General features: G+C 44.1%; 1 protein-coding gene and 1 pseudogene across 3 annotated transcripts in view; one reads left to right on the plus strand and one right to left on the minus strand.

Moving 5' to 3' along the window:
* CRTAC1 (cartilage acidic protein 1) overlaps positions 1-25,655 on the plus strand; it is a 130,607-nt gene that overhangs the window by 13,468 nt on the left and 91,484 nt on the right. For all 3 annotated transcript variants that reach the window (XM_054690194.1, XM_054690193.1, XM_054690195.1), the window contains exon 2: positions 4,893-5,092. In XM_054690194.1, coding sequence (XP_054546169.1) covers positions 4,893-5,092 — 200 coding nt within the window. The remainder of the gene's footprint in view (positions 1-4,892; positions 5,093-25,655) is intronic.
* LOC119234201 (28S ribosomal protein S25, mitochondrial-like) lies at positions 203-822 on the minus strand (annotated as a pseudogene).

A 25,655-nucleotide genomic window follows, 5' to 3' on the forward strand; every position in this document is an offset into this window, starting at 1 on the left:
TAATTAAAAAGCATTTTGTTGACATGACAGAGTGAGAACATTCAGTTAGCAGCTCAACTGCAGACAGCCCTTCCTCAGTTGCCCCTCCCCTTTTACACAGGTGTGTAAAAGGGACCCTTTTATTGCTAAGACTTTCCAGTCTTGGGGACAGAATCAGGGGCGAGCCCGTGAGCAGGGTGGGACCACCCCCTCGGGCCCGGGCCTAGTCCTGGGCACTGGCTTTCAGAGTGACTTGGTACTTCCCCGTCATCTCCTTGGGTAAGGGCAGCAGGCCTGGGCAGGGCATGTGTCCTTCCTCCTGCACATGCACTCCTGCGGGCAGTGCTTTCAGGGGCCAAAGTTGCCTGGGTGGGAAATCGCTTTTTCTCCAGCTCCCCTCTATTGAGGGTCTCCTCATTCTTCTCCAAGATTTTCTTGATGCGCTCCATGATCTCCTTATTGCTCTTGGTCTCCATATCCACAAGCACCTGCTTCCCAGTATCTAAGTAGAACGGCAGGAAGGGTGATGGCATCATGTTCGTAAACATCATGATCTGCACCCAAGGGTTTTTGTACTGGATCTGAGGTATGTTGAAAAAACACAAATTTCCTGGCACCCTCGCCCAGCTCCCCATGCGTGTTGTAGTTCACCATCATGACCTTCATCAACTCCTTGAACACCACTTCGCCCTGGTTCAGGTACTGCAGGATGTGGTAGATCGGGAAGCGGCCCGTCATGGGCGTGGTGGTGGCAGGGTCCAGTGCCAGCCCAATGGCAGAGGGGTCACCAGGGCTGCAGGAGCTGCTGCCTCCACCGACCGCACGCCACCTCTCCTCGGCCATTTTAACCATTTTTAAGTGTACAGTTCAGTAACATTAAATCCATTCACATTAGTGTGCAATGATCACTACCATCACTTTCCAGAACTTTTCACTTTCCAAACTGAAACTCCATTAAGCTCTAACTCCCTATTCTCCCTCCGCCCAGCCCCAATACACTTTCTGTCACTATGAATTTGACTGCTGTGGTAACTGATATAAATGGAATCATACAGTATATATCCTTTCATGACTGACTTTGTTCTCTTTGTATGTCTTCAAAGTTCAGCCATGCTGTAGCACGTGTCAAAAATCTCCTTCCTTTTTAAGACATATAGTATTCCTTTGTATGTGTATGCCACATTCTGTTTAGGCATTCAATTTATTGATGCCACTTGTCTTGCTTCCATCTTTTGGCTATTGTAAATAATGCTACTATGATCCTGGCATGTATTTCAATTCTTTTGGGTATATACCCAGGTGGCATCACTGCAGCACATGGTAATTGTACTTTAAATTTTTTGAAGAACTGCTACATAAGAATTTTCCAGTGGCTACACCATTTTGCTTCCCCACCAGCAATGCATGAGGGTCCCAATTTCTCTACATCCACACCAACAATTGTTATTTTCTAATTTTTTTTTTATTGTAGCCCTCTATTAAAGTGTTATTGTGGTCTTGATTTGCTTTTCCCTCGCATGGGTGCTGTTGTGCCGTGTTTATTGGCCGTGTGTATGTCTTCTATGGGAGAAAGTTTTATTAAAGTTCTCTGGCCATTTTGAATAGGGTTGTTTTTGTTGTTGAGACATAGGAGTTCTTTATATATTCTGGGTAGTCATCTCTTATCTGAAATAGGATTTGCAAATCTTTTCTCCCATTTTGTCGTTTCACCCTGTTGATAGTGTCCTTTGATGTACTAAAATTTTAAGTGTAGATATAGTAGTCCATATTATCCACTGTTTCTTCGTAGCCTATGATTTTGGTGTCATAGACAAGGAATCATTATCAGGCAAGAGTATTTTTCAAAGATCTCCAAGTGACCCTAGTGTATACCTAAGGTTGAACAGAGCTTCTCAAACCTTAACATGCATCTAAAGTCTTGTAAAAATGTTTAGTACGGGGCCTCCCTGGTGGCACAAGGGGTAAAGCAACACACTATGAAGCAATCCGCAGCCTTTGCAGCACGAGTTCGATCCCTGGCTGGCCAGGGAGCAACCTACATGGCACAGCAGACCTCTCCTGCCTTGCCCACTGCTCCTCTCCTCTCAGCAGTGTTTCAGTCAGTCTGTCTATTCTGTTGCCCACTCTGTCTCTGGTGAATCCTCTCACCCCAACACCTCTGACCTGTACCCCAGCTCTTGTATGCATAAATAAATAAATCTTTTAAAAAATGTTTAGTAGGCCTGGTATGGAGCCCAAGATTCTGCGTGTCTAACAAATTCCTAGATAATGCTGCTGCTGCAGGTGGGACACCACCCTGAATGTGAAGATGAACAGGGGCATTTGAATGGTTTCCTACATCTGAGTCCAGAGAGTACGGATGATACTTCTACGCCCCCATCCACCATCAAGACAGGCCCAAACTCACCCTCTACCTTCCACTGGTACTGAGCAGCCCTGGTGGGTCACTGGGTGCCTCTGACAGAGGGATGGCATGTAAAGCACATGTTTTTCTGCCCCGTTCTCCTCCCACCTGGCCGGGGGCGACCTTCCATCTCTGTTTCATTCAGGTGAATTCAGGCTCCACACTAATGAGGACTTGTTCCTGTCTGGCCTTGGCCCCTGGAAGGGAATTGCTGTAGAAACCTGCCGAAAATCTATTTTGCTAAAAATATATTTAATATGCTCAGAAAGGAAAACCCACAGGTTGGCCTAAAGTTTATAGAAGAAACTGGAGAGAAAAACTGCTGAAGGTCTACTTCTAAAAAAATAAACCCTTTAATCTATCATAAAATTTTAGAGTTTGAAAGGACCTTTAGATATCTACTTCCAAACCCCAATTTTGGAGAAGAAAACTGGTACACAATGAGGCTATGACTTGTTCAAGGTCACCAAGCAAAATAGAGGTCAGCCCATAGGTGTGTTATTTCTTTTTAATCTTGCTTAAGGTTATTTATCTGGAAATGGATAATACAGAGTCACACTTTTTTCATGTGGCTCCTTTAATTGAAAGTTTTACTTTTCACAGAAAAAGTAAAAATCAAGAGAGTGGATCAGGGTTCTCGTCCCTTGTGGCCTTCATAAGAGAATTTCCACCAATTGCTTGTATCCTAATAGGACCTGCCTCCCTGATGGCGGTGACCCCAAGTTTCCAGTGTGCTGCCTGGGAGGAACTAACTAGCTTCTAGAAGGCATGCTTTATGCCCCTCTCCTCCATCCTCATCACAAACAGTGTAAGCTGATCGTGGGACTCTTTCAAGCAACTGCCAATCAATCAGATTGGACTCTTAAGCTGAGAGTCATCCTACAATAGAGGTCATACCTTGAAAAGCCCAGTGACCTTCGGAGCCATGCTACATTTCAGTGTGTCTACCCTGGTTATTAAATACTCTTTAGCTTTTCATTCCACCCCCGCCCCCTGAAGCTCATTTATCTAGTTATGAGTTTCCTTTATCCCACCAAGCTTCCTGCCAAGTCGCACACACAGTGATGCGTTTGCCTTTGGTGGTGAGACAGCGGAAGATGCTGTTCAGACATCTTTGTCGTTTGGACTGACCTCACTCTGACAATGCAACCCCCAACACGTGCCCTCCTTTGCAGGAGGACTCCCCAAGGCTCATTTCAGCCCTGCAGCCTCCAACCAGGCGTTATGGGGGGCTTCGGAATCATGTTTGGCTCCAAAGCCACTGTCTGGGTGCTTCCTTTGGTCTTTCGGTCCTGAACTGGAGTAAGCTCATTTGCTGGCAGGAGCAAATGTCTCCATATGGGGAGTCAGTCTTCAGATCTTCTCTTCATTAAGACATCAGCCTCAGCCTGCTCCTGGCTGCCAGACGTGCGACAAGCCGGCAGGAAAAGTTCCACCAGGAAGGGGTTTGCTGCCTGCTGAAGGCAGGAAGGCACTGCCTTGCCTGTGGGACTAGACCTTCCGAGCCTTTGTGGGGCTTGTTCCAGCAGCGCCTCCAGAACACTCTGTGAGTTCTGTCTAGGCCCGCGGGCAGAGTCTCGGGGCGGTGCCATCTGTAGTGTTCTGAGCGTCTCCCTTGCTCACACAAGGAGGGGGCGGAGTCTTTCCACCTCCTTAGCCATTCTCATCTGTCTCCCGGGTGTGTGCCACCAGCATCTGTGGCCCTCGGCTGCTTGGCAACCCCCCTGAATTATGTTAGAGATATAATAATGAATTATACAATGGATTATACATAATTAATTTATAATAAAACACACATGCAATGGTTTAATTTCTCCAAGTGAATGATGAGCTGCCCGCCAGATTCTGCCGGAATGCATTCCCTGACTGGCTGCCTCCTGGTCTGGAGGCCACCGCCAGCTGCTCCAGAGAGGAACCCTGGCTGGGGGCACCTGCCAAGTCACAGACCCCCTTCCAGCCACCTCTGGGGCACTTCCCACAGGAGGATATTCCTTCACTGTCTCCATGTTGTTCTAGACCTGGATTCATATGGGGGTCTCACCCTACCCCTGGACTATTTGAAGTTCATTATTTTCTTCATTTTACCTGTGTATATTTACTTTCCCCTTCTTTTCTCTCTCCCTGCCAGTCCCCCTCCCTCCTCCCTTCCTTCTTTCCACAAACATGTGCCAGAGACTGTAGGGGAATGGAAGGAAAATAGCCCTGCCCTCATGGAGCTTTCCTTCTAGCAGAGGGAAATGGAAAATAACGAATACACGTGATGAATAAGGAAATCACATGGTATGTTTGACAGGGATAGATGCTACAGAAAAAGAAAAAGCAGAGCCACAGAAGGGTGATTGCATGTGATGGGGGTAGGCTGCCCTTTAAAGAAAGTAGGGAAATGGCAGCCTACAAATTGCAAAGTCCTCAGTAAGCAGGGACACGGGCACTCTGCCCACCAGGGAGTAGCTCTCCCTGGCTGGTCTGGCCAGACATCTCTCAGACCGCCGATAACTTTTGGTTTCAGGTGTCCAGGATGTTACTGTTCCTGCTGCTGCTGTGGTTTCTGCACACCACTGAAGGGTCCCAGCGGGCTGAGCCCATGTTTACTGCAGTCACCAACTCAGTTCTGCCCCCTGACTACGACAGCAACCCCACCCAGCTCAACTATGGTGTGGCAGTTACTGATGTGGACCACGATGGGGACTTCGAGATCGTTGTGGCTGGGTAAGTGGCTCCCGCCCTGAGTCTCACAGATCTACTGGTCAACTTGTGCGGTGATAAGGCTAAGTAATGCACCATTCCAAAATCCAGTGACTGCAAACACACACTGTCATCATGGATCTCGGCTGGGTTCAGCTGGGGTTCTGGAATGTGCTGTCCTTACCTTTCGCGATAGCAGTGAGTTGGGATGAGGGTAGATAGGAAAAAAGGTGTTTGATCCGTGGGCTTCCCAAGGAGAAAATTTGAATGCTTTCCTTCAAGCTGTGCTCTTCAAATTTAAGCCCCCTTCTTTATGCAGGTGTTACTTCCTTACCAGTGGGACTCGAGAGCCTCTATAGAGGAGGGGCTTAAGGGTGACAATTATAATAGAAAGAGATGCTCAAAGCTGCCTTTGCACAGCCTTTGGCATATAATTACAAAAAGAGTAATTGTCCATGTCAAAGAAGAGAGGAAGATGGGAATTAAGGATAACCACATTTCCCCTAAACCATGTCAGTGTTCCCACTGCTGCCTTCTCTCCTAAGAAGCAACATTGTGTAGCAAAAAAGCATAAATTTGGAGTTCAAATAGCTTGAGTTCATGCCCTAGACCTACAACTTTCTAGTTGCATGACAATGAGTCAGTTGCTTACTCGCCAAGATACAGAAGTACCGGCTGTAAAATGAGGACAGCTGTGTTGCTTTCTCATCCTGAAGTACCAGTAGGCCCTCGCACATGACAGAGCATTGTTTGTCCTGGCGATCCCCACTGACACCGAGCACCAATATGTACCAGGCGCTGTACTAAGCCTTTCAGGTGCACTGTTTTATTTCATCCTCCTGATAACACTACCAAGTAAGTATACAAAAAAGGAAATTAGGATTCAGAGAAGCTAAGTGACTTGCCCTCTGTCAATAAATATGAGGATGAGTCAGGATTGGAACCCCAAGGCTCCCTAACTCTACAGCTGCTAGACTTCATTGAACAAAGTTTAGTTATCACTTTAAAAATCAATCAGCAAAAGCACTACAGGGACTTGTCAACCTCATTCTGGGAGGCCTGAGCTCTTAAGGCAGCCCTGAACAGCGTAACTGGCAGGTAGTATTATTTGTGGTAATTATGTATACAGTAGTAACTCACCTTGGAATTGGAAGTTCTGATTTTAATTTTAACCATGCCATCCAACGGTGAACCTCGGGCAAGGTGCCGCTTTCTCATCTGTGAAATGGGCAGTGAAATCTACCTCCTTTTTCCCCACATGGGACGGTGGTGATGATGTCTAGAAAAGAAACGTTGTAAAGTGCATTTCTTCTCTTATTTCTTCTACCCCACAAAGAGTAAAGGTACTAGATTCTAGACTCCTCCTGGAAGTCTAGGTTAGTGTGTGATGCAGCAGAAGTCTCTGTGACACAGCAGGTGCTCAGGTCGGCGCTGTCTAATATCACATCACTGGCCCCATGTGGCTGTGGGGCTCCATATGCAGCTACTATGACTAAGAAACTGAATTTTTAATTTTATTTCATTTTAATTATATAGCCATATTTAAACTAGCTCAATTTGGGGCTTTCAGAAGGAAAGGGGAAAAATAAAAATGGTTGTAATAACACGTATTGCCTGCGGGGGCCAAGCAGCTTGTCTGAGTTCGGCCGTGGCTGCCCCCAGTCACTCTGAATCAGAGAAGCCCTTCTGGGTGAATCCGGCCTCCCAGAGCCACGTGCCTCTCTGCTGGAGTCTCTGGTTAAAGGACTCTGCTATATTTCCGGAATGTTCCTGTTGGGCTGCCTCCTGCTAGGTGGCACTTGCTTTGCCTCGTGGGCCCTGGTTGCTGACCGAGGACAGAGAGCAGCGGGGCGACTGTCCATTCCTCCTCCCGAACCTCCGCCTGGGACTCCTGTGAGCCAGCTCTCCTTTCCTCTAGGCACCAGGCTCAAGTGCAGGTCTCCGTCCCCCCATCCTTTGATGTGCGGGGGAATGCTGCATCTCCCGAGTGTGCAGCTGCTTTCATTCCAAGTGCCAGACATTCATTTCAGCTTCCTTTTCACTGAAGTCTTTTTCTCTTTCTCTTTCAAGGAGCTCAAGAAATTAGCTTTCGTGTCCTTTATAACAGGGAGGTGCGACCCAACCACCATTAGCAGTCAGCATGATGTTGACTGGGGGTCCCGCAGCACTTGGAGTCGTACTGAAAAAGCAAGACCAGACCATACAGGGGCTTCACCCTAACTCAGCCAGAGATCAGGGGCAGGCCCCTGAGCCGATTTGCCCCGTCTGAGGCCGCTTGGGCTGTTGGACATTATACTGAGAGATAATATTCTCACCCCTAGCAAAGAAGAAGAGTTACGTGGAGGACAGGATGGCGAATTTGGGTGGCTTCCCAGCTCCAGGTCAGGCCTTCTTTGTGGCTGTTGTGAAGCATTGTGAATTCTCAGCACGTCAGAAAGACACGTTCTAATTTAAGTACCAAAATACATTCCAAAGGCAAATATAACTTTTTATTATCTTCAGCTTAGGATGATTTGTCACTGTCTTCTCCCTTGGGCTGGAGAACCAGGGTTGACTATGCAGACATATTTAAATCAGGACCTTGGGAGGTCACTCGGTCCCTGCCTCACCTTTTCATAAGGCCACACCTCTAGCTTTCCAGAGGCACCATTTATGCAGAGGCTTCCAAAGGGACCAGTGCACTCTTTTTGTAGTCCAGCTTAATTAGTTACATCAGGAATCTACATGACTAATCTGATCCCCCATATTAGAGTTTAAGCTGTTGCTGTTAGCTTTTGTTTTGCAATTGCCTTTGAAGATGTAAACCAAGTGGCCCCACCTTTGCCAACAATGACAGCCAGGTTTGGCGGGGCCTTGGATCTTGGGTAGACCTCCTGGCAGCTCTTCTGACTTTGGCTCATTCTCCTTCAGCCCCCTCCACCCTTATTTAACTCCATTTTCTTCCTTCTTTGATTGTAGGCACTGTTTAAGAGATCACATGTAGCAGGAGTTGAAATTTTAAAAATTGGAATGTGAATGCTTTTACCTGGGGCACCTGCGGCCTGGCTCATGAGAGGCCCACTCTCTATTATCTCACAGTTCCTTCCATTAGCTGGCCCCCCAGGCATTTACTTTGGGGACCCCTGGGATAATGGCCTCTTCTGTTTATAAGGCGCCCCTTCACTTGAACTTTCTTGGATTTGTTGACCTTGGAGTGTGTCTGACTGGGAGCCCTGTTGCTTTGAGTATTTACTCTTTGAATAGGTTTGTTTTGATTTGCTTTTTCGTTGTCCTCGTTCTGGGTATTGATGGCATTGATTTTGAGCGTGTCGCGGGTGAGTTGGTGTTGTGTTTCAGATTCTTGAGTTAATTGTGATGGAAGGCATGTGCGTGCATCCGACTCAGGGAGGTGCAAAAGACACCCGCCCTTTGTTCTGCAGGGACTGGGCCAGGGCCTGGCCGGGCGGAGTGGGCCAGCTCAGCCTCTGCGCAGCCGGGCGAGTGTCTCTGCATGTGGAAGGCTGATCTGGCGCCCGGCAGGTGCGTGATTGCGCTCTGTGGACAGCCTCCTCCCTGCAGGGAGTGGGGAGGATTTGATCACCCCTGCAGACAGCTGCACACGCACAGACCCTGGAGGATCTTCAGGGCTGGTTCCTCCGGTAAATAGAAAACCCAGTGGCTTCCCCTTCTCTCAATAGAACTAAATACCCAATCTACAGTCTCACGTAGCCTGGGAAGGATTTCCTGTTGGTGTCAATCTTGTATAATTCCTTTAGAACAGCTTTTGTTTCCTGGGATATCCCCAGAGGCCCAAGAGCCCACCACCCCATCCTGATGTTTTCCAACAGTTTTGCTCAAATGGAAGATTGCTGTGGTTGTAAAGTTTAAATCACGATTTAGATCAGTTTTGCTAACAAAGAGCATTCATTTGATAAAACCTTAACTCATTCTTCACACTTGGAAGGGTTTCATTTAAAAAGATGCTACATGTTGTAAAGCAGTGTTTCATTTTTTTCTTAATTGTGCAACTATTTCAGAAAATTTTTTAATTTACTAAAGTTAATTGAATTATTTAAAAGGCAAACTATTCAATTATCAGATTAATCATAATCATGTAAGAGATATTTTTGCCATTATAAATAAGAATAATGATAAAGAATGGGATGTGTAGCTATGATTTAATCCAAGCAACATTTATTTATAGTTTATTGTTGTAAGTATAGAGATAAGATAATTCAGCAGCTATTGATGTGTGTGTGTGTATATATATATAAAGTATAGATTTGGTAGATGGATATATCTATATAAATATATTCCCATATATGCAATATATTTAATATATATACTACCTACATATACAAACACACTTTTAGCAAAATAGGAAAAGTATTTTAACTTTTAGCCTAAATTGTTGCTTTGTAAAATGTAATATTTTAATAGATTTGATCATCATTTTTGACATTATCTTAAATGTTTGATATTTCATTGTTTCTCTGTTAATTTAATAAAACTTAGCTATATTTTATTGCAAAAAAATTACACAATATAGATGAAAGTAATTTTTTTAAGCTCCTTAGTGTGGGTGTATCATATTCATTTTGTCACTCCTCAAGTGACAATTAAGCAGTTTCTAATCCAAGACCATTGCAAACAATGCTGACCTGTAGGGTATCATTATACGTAGGCAAATATCCTTACACACATATGCAAATAGTTCTCTTGCATAGATACCAAGAAGTGGAAATGTGAGGACTGATATGTACTAATTAAATCTTAACAGGTATTGCCAAATTTCAATCTCAATCTAATCTCAATCTTTTTTTACTTATTCATAGCCTAATCTCAATTTTTTTCTACTTTTTCATAGCCTAGATCTAAAAGATAAGCTTTGGTTTATTAAATTCAGATATTTGAGCACCTACTATGTGTACAGTCACATATACCCCAGGGTCTGAACTGTATCAATTTAGATGTAATAGTTTCAGGAAAGAGTAAAAAAAAAAAAAAACCCATTCTATATCTGCAAAAGAAACTGTGTTAAAAACTGGATTGAGGAACTTCAATACCTTTTGATTCAAATTGCTAAAAGGATTCCCTCTAAGGCCTCCTCGGCAAAAATATATTTCTTAAATGGGTCACCCTTAACCCTGAGATTCATTGTTGTCGGTGTCATGGAAGAATGATTGCGGGGTGCCAGCTCTTTTGCTGTGGTTAAGCATGGACTACCCCTGATTTTGAATACTAATAAGACATGGGCTGGAGCAGAAGCCAAGGCTTTTTAACTCATTCTTAAAAGTTTTCTAAAAAGGTTACTCAGCAGTGCATGGCAGGCTTTCCAAAGATGTCGCCTTGCTACAGCCAAACCTCCTGCTCCCCAGCCCTAGGCAGCCACAAGCAGTGGATAGAAAGTCACTCCCTGTTCCAAACCACAATCCTCCTGACAGCTGTAAGGCCCGAGGTGTGTGGGTGTTGCTCCAGCTGCGCACGCACGCACGTGCGTGCTCACACACACACACACACACACACACACAGGTGTCAGTAGGTGTGGTAGGCAGAGTAATGAATGGTCTCCCAAAGAGCCTGTCCTAATCCCCAGAATGAATGCAATATCTTACACAGCCAAAGCGACTTGGTTGATGAGATTAAGTTAAGGACTGAGAGGAGGAGATTATCCTGGATAATCCGCATGGGCAGTGTCATCACAGGGTCTTTAAAAATAGAAAAAGGAGGCAGATGAGGAGGTGAGGTGGTGTGCGAAGGATTCAACCCACCAGTCCTGGCTTTGAGGACAGAGGGTGGCACCACAAGCCAAGGAATATGTGTAGCCTCTAGAGCTGGAAAAGGCAAGAAAATCAATGGCACCCTGGAGTCACTAGAAGGGAATGCAGCCTGGCCAACACCTTGACTTCAGTGTAGTGAGGCCAGAATCAGCCTTCTGACATGCACAACTGTTTAGACCATTCGTCACATATTGCTTAATGCCACTAAACTTGTGGTGATTTGTTACACAGTAATAGGAAACTCATACGGTAGGCAAAAGATTGGGTACTTGGTATCATTTTCAGAAAGGTAAAGGCCACCACCTCAGAGAATTTTAACAGTATTATTTTAATAATTTCACAGCAATAAAAAAAGAAGCACTAAGAATATTATTGAAGAGTCAAAGAATCTATTTAAGAGAAATATATAACCAACCAAAGTGTTCTTTTTAATCAATGAAAATTCCCTGTGGTAGGACCCCAAGCAGTTTGGGAAAGGATTCCCAAAGACACACTTTGTTCCCTGGACCATCCTCATTATGAATGCACCCTGCAGCTATCTGACTCCAGGGGCATGAGTGATTGTGTTAGGGGGAACTGGATGTCCTAAAGCTAATCCCATACAGGCTTTGTGGACTCCACCCCCACCCCAGGCCAAAGCCAAAGACACTGGGAACTCCAAATCCCATCCCCACCAAAGGGAAGGTGGCTGGGACCTGAGGGTGGGGTTAAGCAGCCAGGTGGGTATAAAGCCAGACACGTGGGCTTTGGAGGGGTCCCCCATTTTGGCTCCCCGCCAGGTCCGGCCAGCTCTGAGAGTGACTGACTTTGGGTTTCCAAGTCGCGGATCGGGTAGGACGCATTAAAGACTTTATTTCCCTATTTTCTCCCTGAGTTGTACATTTTCCTTATTTCCTTTTCCCTTGTAAATAAACCTTTTATTAACCTTTTGTGTGTGCCTGCAGTGGAGTATTCATAAGTCCCTTGTAAGCGCGCGGGTGAGGACCCACAGCCATGCAACCCGTTCAATATCGGGGCTGCCCTATAACAGTTGGAGGTGGGGAGAGGGAATTCAGAGTTTTTAAAGATCTCGTAGTCCTTGGCAGGACAAACACACCTAAATTGGATGAGAAACCAGCACCCCCAGAGAAATGCCAGTGCTGTGGGTTGTGAGAGGCAGCAGAGAGCTCTGCACAGGGAGGGGGGCATGTGCTTGGGGGCCCTCAGGCAGACAAGGTGCTTCCTCTAACAAGGGGGTAAAGGCCTCTCAAGGTCAAAGGGAGATGCGCTTTAGGTGTATTTGGATTCTGTTGTTTGTTTATTTTTACCTTTTTTTTTTTTTTATTTAAGAAAAGCGTGTTAACAAAAAACTGATTTTCACAAAGTAGTGAAGAATATTTATAAAATGCCATTCCGAAATAGTGATATGATTAAGTCACTAAAATTGCCGTTGCTGAAAATGGCAAAGCTGCTTTTAGAAAGCTGAATTCAGAAAGTGGATGTGTGCGCTCTCTGGTCACTTCCCTTTAAGCCTCTCTCCTCCCCACTTCTGTCAGTGGTGGCCTCTCTTCTCCCCTGGCCCATGCCAAGCTCCTGCAGGCCCAGGCACACTGCAGGCCAGACATCCCACCTTACAGCCTCACAGCCTGAAGTCTGCCCCTGCCTCTCCTCCCTCCCCCTGCCCTCCTGTGCTCTGCTCCTCCTTACACTCTAAGGCCCAAGCACACCCCACCTCACCTCACCCTTCTCTTTGGAAAGCCTGAAATTTCCAATCCTAGACTCACTTCTGCTCAGGGAGCTGACCCTGGCCCCCAGTCTCGCGCTTTCACTCACAGGCCCCTTCTCCCCAGTTCTACTGACCTGGTGAGCAGCGGGGTGGTTTTAGCACTACTTTGAAGAATGCTATGGTTTTCCCTCTGAGGAAGCAGTTACTTTTGAGGTGTGGTTATCTAGAAAAACACTCACAGATGTGAAGAAGCTAAAAACAAACATTCCACACTTGGGATTTAGACCTAGCTCTCCTGCATTTCCTTCGCCTGTTGGTGACTTCACATTACAAGGGGGCCCGGCAGAAGTGGCATCTCCTGTTCTGCAACCCTCATCCTATTTTACACCATCACAGCCACCCTGTGATGCCCAGTGCACGAATGAGCCCATCCTTTTCCTGATGAGATTATTTCCATACTATGGGAACATCAGTATGTAAACTCATGTCTATTCTGCTTAATCCAGTTTCTATGTTTTCCATGCTTCTTTAATTTTCTTTTCTTGCTTTAAAAAAAGGTACATCAGGGCTTCCCTGGTGGCGCAAGGGGTTAAGACACAGCCCTATAGAGCTACCACCAGCCACTGCACCACAAGTTCTATCCCAGCCAGGGAGGTGGCCCACATGGCGGGGCAGACCTCTCCTGTCTCACCGCTGCTCCCCTCAGCAGTGTATTTCAGTAGATTCGCCTGTCCTGCTCCCCACTCTGTCTCTGGTGAATCCTCTCACCCCTGCACCTCTGGCCTATACCCCAGTTCTTGTATGCATAAATAAATAAATCTTTTAAATAAAAAAGCACATCAATTAGTTGGGAGATTTTGTTTTGCAGCAAGAGAAAAGATTCTTTTTTTGGAAATCTCATTTTTTGTCTCTACCTATTTGGGATTATACCCTCCACTTCTGTTGTTTTTGTGGTTTCTGTTGAACTTCTGTGATACATTTTTAGCTTACAGGACTGTGAAAGTATCTGAAGTACCGAGCATTGCAGACTTGCCCTTTGCCAACCCTTTGTAGTTACCACTGTTATTTTATTATCTAATGATAATGTTTTTTATTTGCATCCATTTTTACTATTTTATTTGTTCATCTTTCTTTCAAATCTCCGAAACACCTCTGGGGTGATTGTGCTTCTTCCTAATACACCTCCTCTAGCCTTCCTTAACTGAGAGGTAAACTATCTCTCTCTCTCTCTCTCCACTCTATAAATATATTTCTTGTGTTTCCATTCTGGAAAGATAATTTTTCTGCATACAAAATTTTAAATTGACAGTTATGTTCCACCATCTTCTAGCTGCCATGTGTTGCTGAGACACCTCTTACAGTAATGCCATCCTCTAGGTGACCTGTTATTTGGATTTCACAGTTTCACTACCACATGTAAAACTACAGATCTCTGTGTTGGTTTTTTGTGTTTGTTTTTTCTTCACCCAGCCTGTGCTTCCTCCATCTGAGGATTTGTGTCTCTCAGCCACTTTTTTTTTAGATAACATTGGTTTATAGCATTACATGGACTTTATATTTTGACATCTGTGTATATTCCATTGTAATCACCTGTAAAAATCTAGGTCTCACCTGCCACTATACAATTGGCCTCTTTTACCCAGTTTACCCACCTAACTTCCCCCTTCTCTTGCAAATGGTACAAAACCTCCATTTTGTTCTTAGAGTCTAAGAGTTGGCTTTTGTTTTATGTGTTCATTTATTTATCTTATACACATGAGTAAAATAATATAGTATTTGTCTTTTTCCATATGACTTATTTTACTTAACATAATGTCCATGTTGTCACAAATGGCAAGATCTCATCATTTTTATAGCGGAGTAGTATTCCATAGTGTATATATACCACCTCTTCAAAGCTACTCAACCATTGGTGGACATTTAGTTTGTTTCTAAATCATGGCTATTGTAAATAATCCTGTAGTGAATTTAAGGGTGAGCATATCTCTTCAAATTAGTGTTTCCATATTCTTCAGAAAAATAGCCAGATATGAATAACTGGATCATATGGTATATTTAATTTTTTTTTAGGAATCTCCATACTGTTTTCTAAAGTGACAGATATCACATCTTTTTAAAAATCAGCCCAATATCTTTACAGTCTCCTAGGGCTCCAGTCAAACATGTGAGATTTTCTCATTCTAATGTCCAAGTCTCTTAACTGTCTCATTTCATCTCCTGTCTCTCTTCATCTCCTGTCTCTCTGTAATGTCATGCTCTGGGTAGTTTTCCAGATGTATCTTCCAGTTCATTAATTCTTTCTTAAGTTGCATTGAACAGTTGAGTTTTCGTTTCAAAAACTGTTTTTCATGTTTAAGAGTTCCAAGTTGTTCTTTTTCAAGTCACCTCGGAGAGTATCTTGTTGCTTACTTGTTTGTTTCATCCTTCATTCCACTAAACATTTCATACATGGGTATATTCTATATTTGAAAATTCTAATATCTGCAGTATATCTTGAGTATAAACAAACATGTTTTTAGTTTTTTCTGCTGCTATTTGGAGTGTCTTGCCTCCTTATTATATTTATTTGATCCGAAGATATGGAAGTCATGTGAGCCTAAACTGGAGATACTTTTTACCAGAGAGTATTTGTATCCACCTCTGCTGAGAGCCATGGGTTCAACTTGGAACAGTCTAGCTTTCTCCAAGGGGCCTGACTTAATGTAGGATTCTAGGTTTAGCTTCCTTAACATGCCGCCAGCTCAAGGGTTAGTATACTTTTCACAGTACTCTGAGCCCCTTGTTCCCATTTGTTTACCTCTCACCACCACTAGATCTAGTTTGGGATATCAGTGGGGTGGGGTAGATTCTTAGAGAATTGCCTTAAGTTTGTGAGCTCAGTAACACATTAAACTATGTTTTATCTAGGGCCTACTTATTTTGTGGTGATAGGTCCTTCAGCATTCTATCATATCCATAGAAACAGTGGTCTAGGATTGTCGGTGGATTTAGGATCTCCAAAGCTTATTTTTCTATTACCAAGAAGACTTCGGAGGGTATGTGCTGCTGAAGGAAGTAGGATGTAAGAGGTTCTCTTGCTTAGTTGCTCAGAGATGCTTGAACTCCTTGAAAAATAGGAAGATCTCAATAGCATGGAAGACTTGGGTACGAAATGGACAGGGAGAAGCACGTGTGCATATAGAGGGAAGCTCGTGTTCTAAGCTCTGCACTCTGGGAGTCAGCCCAGATCCTTGGACTCCACCTCTGTGAAGGAGCATGGGAGAGTCAACATCAAAGTGCATAGATGATGCCACATAAAATAATTGGTATTCGGTTATATCAACCAAGGAATGTGTGACTATGCATAGCAAAAAGGGAAACTTTCCCCTCAGAGGCATCTTTCCATGTTGTTTGTAGAATGGTTACAGCCATAGGAGGTCATGGACAACTACCTAGTCTCCTTTGACTTCCCTGGCCATTGTAGTCACTCCTCACACTGGCCATGAGTGGCAGTGGAAAGATGAGCAGGCTGGTGAGGATTCTCCCTGGTTGGGAGCTATTCTGGAACACAGCATTGCATCAGAATAAAGTGGCAGAATTTTCTCTTCGGACCTCTAGAGCACCTTCATGCCCTCTTCTGACAAGAACACTCCCCTCCTTTGGAGAACTCTTCTAATTACAGGATCTTATGGACCTGTCAAAGTACCCCTCTAGCCACTAGGGATTAGTCTAAGGTTCGCTGTGACTTAAGATTATGTACTCACTCAGTATCTTGATCTGAGTTTTTCACCCTGAATCTAAGATGGAAATCGCTGCCCTTGCTTGTAGATAATGAGTTGCAAGGATTTATCACAAAACTACTATTAATATATCCACATCCTCCATGCCATGGAAAGCCCTGCCAATTTAAGATGCCAACAGAGAAGAACAGTTATGCCTGGGGCATAAAGGCCATGGTTCCTGTCTCCAGGATATCCAGACCTGTGGGTCTCCTGCACCTCTCCTTTAGTTCTGGGAGCACCTTGTATACCTCCAATAAATCCCTCTCTGCCCCCTTTTCTCCTAGAGCTATTTTTTCATCTTATGCCAAAGCCAGGGGTTTTAGTTTAGACAAAGGCAGCCCTTTTGCAGACCAGAGCATAATAGACACTAACCCTAAAGGAGAGTCTATAGGAGAGTCTGCACACTTATATAGTCAGAGGGGAAAATCTTAATCATATATATATATATATATATATATATATATATATATATATATATATATCTATGAAGGTGACAATCTGTGATCAATGTTAACTTATGCTTCTAAAGGAGTTTTTGATAGGTGGCTCAAATTGAAAAAGAAACTAATACCAAAGAAATAGCACAGCATTATTTAATTAAGCAGTAAACATATTCATTGCACACATTCTCCTCTCACAGTAAATTGCAGACTCTTAAAGGCAGGGATTGTGTCTTTCTCATCTGCGCCTACAGTACTTAGCACATAGTCCATGTTCAATGACTGAATGAAATGAAATAAGTAGGAATCTTATGGAAGGAGGGAGGGTATTATGTAAGGCTATTAATGAAAATTAGCTACTCTCAGAAGTGAATAATTCAAGCATCTTAGCCTTGAGAACCCTATCAATCAATTAATAAACAAATCCTATGCCAACCTGTCATTTTGTGTCAGACTTTGGCATTTGTAAGAATACCATTCCTTCTTTCAAGCCATCTTAGTAATAATAGATATAAAGCATATATGGAAATAACAGAGTGGAATGTCATGTGAGCTATCGAAGAGACACTTACTCCATGATCTGCACACTCATCAAGTTCATCTCCCCAGAGAATATTCCAGTTTTTCCAGTTTCTTATAAATACTACATTTCATCTGAGGCTGTTGTAATAAGGCTTTTCCGCCCTGAATGGAATTTCCTATGATGTTGCATATTTGATCTTCTCTTACTCATTACAGCCAAGGTCCCTATGTTCATTTTCCTTTATTAAACTACAATAATTGTTTGTTGACTGAGTAGTCCCAAGGAACTGACAACATCATTGAGCCTCCAGTCCTGGTTCTTCTTGGTTCCTGTCTAACACCTCAGTAGACAGTGAAATTTTCCAAAATACATCACTAGCCAGTTGTACAGATGCCAGCCTTGTTTTCTGTTTTGTTTTGTTTTGTTTTGAGCAGATATTTTTCCATCAACAACCTGTCATCCATAACCTTTCCTTTAAGCTGGGGCAAAATTTGGAAGAACAAGAAGATAAAAGAAAACTAGGATTTCCCCACTCCCCTCCAAATAAAATGAACTGTAATTCTTGTTGCTTCAGTATCTTTCCTCTATTCTGGGAACTTTCTGCTGCAACAGACTACAGACAAGGGACACCATCTGTCCAGGCAGACTTTGGGTAAGCCATTTCAGCACCTGACTCCTAGACAGCACCAGGGCCATGGACCAGATGTAGTCTGAATCCTGTCCTTTTCCCACTGCATCCCTGCGTGCAAACCATTTTGCTTCCACAAATTGGGAAAACTTTGAAAAGTATGGCATTATAAAAGTTTCCTTTCCAGACAATTCGTTAATGTCAAAAACCAAGAGCTAGTGAAATAGCAGATATCTCAGTTTCCATAGCCATATCTAGAATTAAGTCAATCTTTTGAATATATTTAACATTTCACAGGAAAATAAATCTTTAATTTAAAAACTGGAAGATAAAAGGAGACCATTCTTAGTTCAAAAATCTAGAGAGCTAAAGAAGTTTTCTAGGGGCATCGGTCAATTTCTGATACCTATCACACAAAATTTCTTCCTAGGTTGTAATGAAGACAAATGAGATATGGCATATAAATTACTTATCACAGTACCCAGCACATGCTAAGTGGTCAATTGTTAGTGTGTTGAGGGTGATTATGTTTATTTAACGCCTAATTTAACAGTAGTCCAGTTTACCTAGACCAACTGTCATTTTAGAAACCTGAGTATCTCTCTTGCTAACCTTTTTTCCATCAATGGAATTTTAAAAAGGCACATTTTTTGATTTTTTTTAAATTAGAATCATATATCTCCTGTCTTTAATTTCTAACAGTCATTTAAACATTTTTATGCTATGTTGTCTGCAGACATGCATTCCTGAAGTAAGTTGTTTTGTATTTTACTCAGTTTTCTATAAATCAATGTCCCACCTAGGAAAAAAGTTTATTTACCCCTATTAGAGTAGTCCACTCTTATTCACTCATCCTACTTTTTCTTTTATTAAGCTACCATGTGCCAGGCACCTTGCTGAGCCCTGGAGGTTACCAGTGAGCAAGAGCAAACTCTCACCTTCACAATGCCCAGGGAGAATCAATATGTCTGATGAATTAAAGAAATTCTTACTTTGGGAAGGAATTTCAACTTTCTCCAACCAAACCTTTTATCAGAATTCATAATTTGTAACTGGAATCATTTCTCATTCCCACCGTCCATTTTTGCTAAAAGATGGTAATAAGAAGTGGAATGATAAAACAAATGGGGATAGAGAAGAGAAGGGCATAACTTGGCCAATCCATGAATTAATCAGCCCCTGAATAATCAAGAAGTAATCTATAAAATGTATGTATCATAGTTCATGCCTTCTTAAATAATTAAACATATTAAAGGAGGGACAAAAAGACCACATTTCAGAAGAAATTAGTAGCCTTAAGGCAGTGGGTGAGCAAAAAAGAGCTCTATAGTAGCATTATAAGCCTTTTCTATATTGTAATAAACCAAGCAGGTAGCAATAAGAGGGATGGCTATATGGGTTTCTCATATATTTTAAAGTAGTGGATGCCAACCTAGAGGTCACAGAGTTATTACAAGACATCTGAGAATCCATCAACACTTGTGCATTTTATCAATAGATGCAAAAGTATAGCTCCTGGTACAGGGAGATTTTTTTTAAACACTGAAAAGGTGTCTTCACCCTTGAAAAGAGCGAAATCATGATCTTCAAATATGTGCTCATGTGCTGTTGGAAAAAAAGGGGTCAAAAAGAATGATAAAGGGGCCTCCCTGGTGGCGCAGATGGTTGAGCGCAGCACTGTGAAGCTATCCGCAGCCTCTGCTCGATCCCCGCCGGCCTCGGAGCAACCCACATGGCCAGCAGACCTCTCCTGACTCACCCGCTGCTCCCCTCAGCAGTGTATTTCAGTCAGTCTGCCTGTTCTGCTCCCCACTCTGTCTCTGGTGACTCCTCTCACCCCTCCCCTCCGCGCATCCGGCCTTCTACCCTGGTTCTTGCATAAATAAAATAAAAAATAAAAAAAAAAAAGGAACAATAAGGGTCATGGAAGGGAGAAGAGAGAATGTGAGACTTCAGGCACAAGATGGAGAAAGGAGAAGAGAGCGGAGAAATGGAAGAAGACAAAGAGACAGAAAATGTACATGAAACACAGAAAGGGAATTATGGAGTCATGCGAATCAGCATTAAAACTCAGCTTTTTCTCTTCCTAGTACCTTGGGACAATTTTCTAACCTGAGTTTGGTTTCTTTATCTGTAAAATGAGACACTAAGTACTAATTAGCCTACTTCATATCACAGTGGTAACCACTGCACAAGAAAGAGACACAAAGGTCGGACCTGTGTCTGACATGTGGAAAATACGCCAATATTTGCTGCCACCAGCACCACCACCTGACACCTGTGAGATCTTCCAGAGTCTCACCTGCAAACACCTGAGTGCTACTTTCTGGTCAATTCCCATCATTAATGAACTGGATTAGTCAGAACTCTTGATTGCAGTAGAAACTATCCCCTGCTAACTTGTCCATCCTTCCTTCCCCCTGCCAAAAAATGAGAGGATCTAGTGGAGGCATATTGTAAATAAGGTGAGGCACATAATTCTAAGAAAATCCATACAACTGAGACTCACAAAAAGAAAAAAGGCACAGGGGCAGAAGAATGACATCAGGAGTGACAGGAGCCAGAGTCCAGACAGCCAGGATCGTGCCCCTGACTCTCTGCCTCTCATCCCTGCATCTGTATCTTGGCCTGTCAGCCTCATTATTTCAGAGCATCTTTCTTCATGAGTCTGGAACCAAAACTGCCAGTAGCTCCTGGGTATCTGTCTTCTTAGCCTAACCACCAGGGAGAAAGTTCCAATTACAAGAAAAGGATTTTGCGTAGACATGGGCACATCCATGGTGAGGAGGGATATGGGTTGATCCAAATACAAAGGGTTCTATTCCTGGATCCAAGAGGGCAAGGCTGAGAAGACAACCAGAGGAAGGTCACTTACTCAGCAAACACTGGACACATACTGTGTTTCTAAGTGTCTAGTCAACACTAGAGGCATAGAGGTGGCCAAGACAAACACGGTCCCTTCTCTCATGGAGCTGACCTTATAATGGGGGAGACAGCAATAAACAGAGGGACAGGAAATTTGAATTTCTCTGTTGAGAATCAAGGCACCCATGCACACATGTGCAGACAGCTATTGGGAAAATCTCACATAGCCTTATGCTGGCGTACATTGTCACCATCCCAGAGGCATCAGGCACAGACCCCAAATCCTTTCCAGGCTGCCCTAGAATCCCTCAGTTAAATCATCCACTTCAGCACCCATTTATCTCCTGTTCTAACCCTCAATTTTAGTCCTTTTGAAACCTATTGAGATCCAGTGATGCACAAAAGACACCAGCTAGATTTCCAAGAAAATTTGCATGCTCAGAATTATGAACTAAAGGTAGGGAGGTCTGGGGAAACGTTCCAGATGAACTCCAGTCAAGAAAAGAACAAAAGAGAGGAGTAAAATTGGTATTTCTAGGTGTGTCACCCATGAGAAAGGTAACTTAGAGTGGAGCTATGCAGGGCCTATCCCAGGGCCCGGGGGCTGTGGGGCCCCCATCTCACTTCCACAAATGTTAGGTTCATGTATTTTGCTTGGCTATGCCGGATATATGTTTGTGAATGGATGTGTTCCAAATATATTTTTTCTAATGTGAATCTTCTTTAAATTATGTGAATGATTTTCACAGTCCTGTTTTAGCATTTCTTCATTTTTAAAAAATATGTCAAGAATCTCAACAACCAAAATTGACCCAGATCATTCTCAAATTTTAGGAGGCTCTGGCATTAGCATTTAATGAGTACCTACTATGAGCCAAACTGCTTTGGAATCTCACTTATGGGGAACTACTGTTTCCTATTTAAAAAGGTGGAAAGTGAGATCCAGAAGGCAGGTCTCTTACTAAAGGTCATGTAATTATTAAGGAGCTGAGCTGGGAGGAGACTGGGGTTGGTTTGGCTCCATGGCCCAAATTCTTTCCTCCCTAACCTGGGTTCCCAAATGTCTGATTCTGAGCTGAGTCTGCCTAGAATGAAGTTATTTGCACTTTGTAGAGAAATTAACTAAATAAGGGCAATGTAATTTTTTCATAAAGCTAAAAATATCCCATTGAAAGGACATGATTTTAATTCCAGGATTTTGTCTTTCTTGCTTATTTTGGTATAAAAATATTTGTATGGTTATCATAGAGTAGATGATAGTTTTTACTTTTTTATTGTCCTTAGTTGGCAAAATAAAAGACTGGCTGCCAATCCTGTGAGTGCGCCAAAGTTTATGTTTTGGAAATTGACTGGGTCATGAGATCTAGCATGGAAAGCACTGCAATTGTTAGGGGGAAAGGATGTCCTAAAGCTAATTCCATACAGGCTTTGTGGACTCCACCCCCACCCCAGGCCAAAGCCAAAGACACTGGGAACTCCAAATCCCATCCCCACCAAAGGGAAGGTGGCTGGGACCTGAGGGTGGGGTTAAGCAGCCAGGTGGATATAAAAGGCAGACACGTGGGCTTTGGGGGGTCGCTCCACCAGCTCACAGCGTCTGGCCAGCTCTGAGAGAGACTGGGTTTCCAGGTCATCAGACCGGGTAGGACGCATTAAAGACTTTATTTCCCTATTTTCTCCCTGAGTTGTACATTTTCCTTATTTCCTTTTCCCTTGTAAATAAACCTTTTATTAACGCTTTTGTGTGTGTCTGTAGTAGAGTATTCATAAGTCCCTTTTAAGCGCGAGGGTGAGGACCCACAGCCAGGAACCCGTTCAATATCGGGGCTGCTCTATAACACTTTGTGTGATGTTGGCATGTCCGAATGGAAGAGCTGCCCCTCATTGTGTGGCTGCCACGTGCAGGCACCAGCCTGCACGGTTTTCATAAATTATCTCTGATCAAACCACTGAAAGAAAGTCTTGCCCTGGTTTAACTGATGAGGAAATCGAAACTTAGAGAAGCAAGCACCTTCCCAGAGGCTTGGCCTCCCATCCTACACCTCCACTCTCCTTTATAGGGTGGGAGTCTGCTTGTGAGCCCCGAGTCTCCCCATTCTCAATGCATATCTCCCCCCAAACAGCCCTCCTTCCTCTCCTGGGGCCTCCCCTGAGACAGCGTTCCCAGCTGAGGTGATGGCCTCACGGTCCCTTCATCTCCTCTCCCAGACACTAAAGCTTTGACAGCTTTCAGAGTGCCCTGCATTTTCAAGGGCCGAGGCCAGCTTTGTGAGTCTTCTGGAGCTCTGACTTAGAAGAACTTCAATGGGGACCCTCAACAGGGAGAGAGGGAGCTGTGTGTTTCTGCTCCTATTTAGCCAGGGACATGAGGTCAAACGGGTTCCTCGGAGCTCTTGGCAGCTCACAGGTTCATCTATTACTTCAGCACAGGGCTGGCTGGGGTGGGTGGGCCAACTATCCCCAGCAGACCTCGGACCTGCCTTGCATGTTTGTGGTACATTCCCGGCCTTCCCTGTGTGTAGGGGTTGGAGGGTGGGCTGCCCTGCATGGCTGGGCTGGCTTCCTTGGGAGCATGCGCATTCCACCTGCACTTGGGACCCTGGCACTTTGCAGACATCTGTGTACCTGTGGGATGACCTACGGCTATTTCGCTTCTCATGCCCAGCTCACCCAGTCACAGTCTCCTAGTGTGGCCTTACGTGATTGCTAGATTTTGCAACAGCAGCCAAACACACAGACAGGAAGAGCCCTGCTCTCTTCACTAGGAAGAAGAGGAGACCCGAGCTTGTCGCCTGGACTCCTGAGTGCTCTGAAGGAGAGGGACATGGTCTGGCTCTCCTCGGAGGAGATGGCCTCGACCATAAACTTATGTATTTTTTAGGCAATACAGGAGAAAAGTTGAAAGCCTCCACCAGCTGATAGGATTCACAGGGCCAATACAATTTACAACGTCAGAAAAATATTGACAAATAAAGCAAAGCTTCATATGCACAAGTTTATGCAAAAGTAATAATAATAACTGCAGCACTCAGCGGTGGTTCCTATCTGTCTTCTGCTTACCTAGAATCTATCCCCTCATCCTAAAAACACCCTTCCTTCCTCATGGAAAACCACATTGTATTGTGGGCAGTTTTGGAAAAATGCTAATCAGAGAACACGGCTCTTGCTCTAAGAAGCTAAAAAGATGCTTGGAGGTCCTCCCACTGGGTGCCAGGGGGGTTGGCCAAGAGGGCCAGGAACACACCCAGTGGGGACCTCCCTGGCCCGCCAGTGTCAGGTAGCGCAATCTGAGGATGGAAGAGACATTTGCAATTTAGTTGCTTTTCACCAAAGCACCTGAGCTAGGTGTTCTAAGGTTCTGGCTCCTTCTGAAGCTCTGTTCTGAGCCTGGTTTTTCAGCCTCCCGTTGAATCAGCACGCTCCCCTTCAGCCCCCATAGCCTGCAATCAGTTCCCTGTTCATATAAGTTATACTCAGTTTCTGCTACTTATAACCAAAGAACACACCCAGACAAGCATTGCCCCTTCTCAGTGGTCCGCTTAGAAGGTCACACGCCCGCCTGGCCCAGCGCTGCCACCACAGTGCAGACGGTGCTGCTCCTCCTTTGAAACAGCCTCAGGGCAGGGATGCTGCTTCCTGCCACACAGGAACACGTGAGCTTATACCCTTGCCTCTATTTGGACCCAGAACAACATTACCAGCTCAATCAGCTGGTTATTCACCGAACTTGGCTCCAAATGCCAAAAAGCCTTTTGACTGTTTCCAAAAATAAAACCCAGCTCCACAGGATGAGGATCTGTCACCATTGTGCTAATTCCAAATAATGTGGCATCGATTTGGAAGAAAAGTCTCAAGGGAGTCCCCAAAGTATCTGGAACAATGGCAGCAGGCTTGGGATAAATATCTGGCATCTGTGGATGACAGCTCAAAAGGGGGAGGGAAACTCATTTGGATGGGTATATTCTGTATCTTTATTAAATAGCCCGTCTCATTATCTAGAAGTCACACTCCATGGTAGTGATGTTTCTAAGACTAAAAATTAGACTTTGTTTAAAAGACCCTTTGGATAAACCCCTACACACAGCAGGAAAACCACCAATCCGCCCCCCATCGGCCAGTGAAGATTTTCATATGGGAAGCAGATGAAGTTGAACAGTGACTATTGTCTGTTGTCCTTAAGCAGGACGAGTGCCCTCTGCCCAACGATGGGCTGCAAAGTAAAACAAGAGAACACACATCCATCAGTAAATCGCTTCCTTGCTTTTAAACTTCTCTCAGACCTGACCTTAAGTTTCCTAAAATAAGAGAGAATGTGTGTGTGTGTGTTGTGTACTTGTGTTTGAATAACATTATGGGGCCCAAATTGAAACATTACAGTAGGTTGAATACACCCTCCCCACTGTACCCTTATCTTTTTTTAAAGATTTATTTTTTTATGCATACAAGAGCTGGGGTGCAGGCCAGAGATGCAGAGGGTGAGAGGATTCACCAGAGACAGAGTGGGGAGCAGGACAGACAGATCTACTGAAACACTCTGCTGAGGGGAGCAGGAGGCAAGGCAGGAGGTCTGCTGCGACATGTGGGTCACCTCCCTGGTGGGGGATCGAACTTGTGCTGCAGTGGCTGCAGATTGCTTCATAGTACTGCAGCTCAATCCCTTGCACCACCAGGGAGGCCACTGCACCCTGATCTTAATATGGTCACCTGACTGTGCCCACACTCAGCCAAAGAAGAGGAATGGGTAAATCTGCCATCCCAATCCCCATGCCATTGCCAGGTGCTGGGCCATCCTGACAGTGAAGAGTCTCTCATTCAGGCAGGGAGCAGGAGAGATGTGGTAGTTTTTGATGTTTCTCTTGATAGGGAAAGAAAGGAAGAGTGAAGTTTTCAGAATTGGCTTCCATTT

Source organism: Talpa occidentalis, unplaced genomic scaffold (genome assembly GCF_014898055.3).
Source record: "Talpa occidentalis isolate TD23 unplaced genomic scaffold, MPIMG_talOcc4v2.1 talOcc4.8, whole genome shotgun sequence".
Lineage (NCBI taxonomy): Eukaryota > Metazoa > Chordata > Mammalia > Eulipotyphla > Talpidae > Talpa > Talpa occidentalis.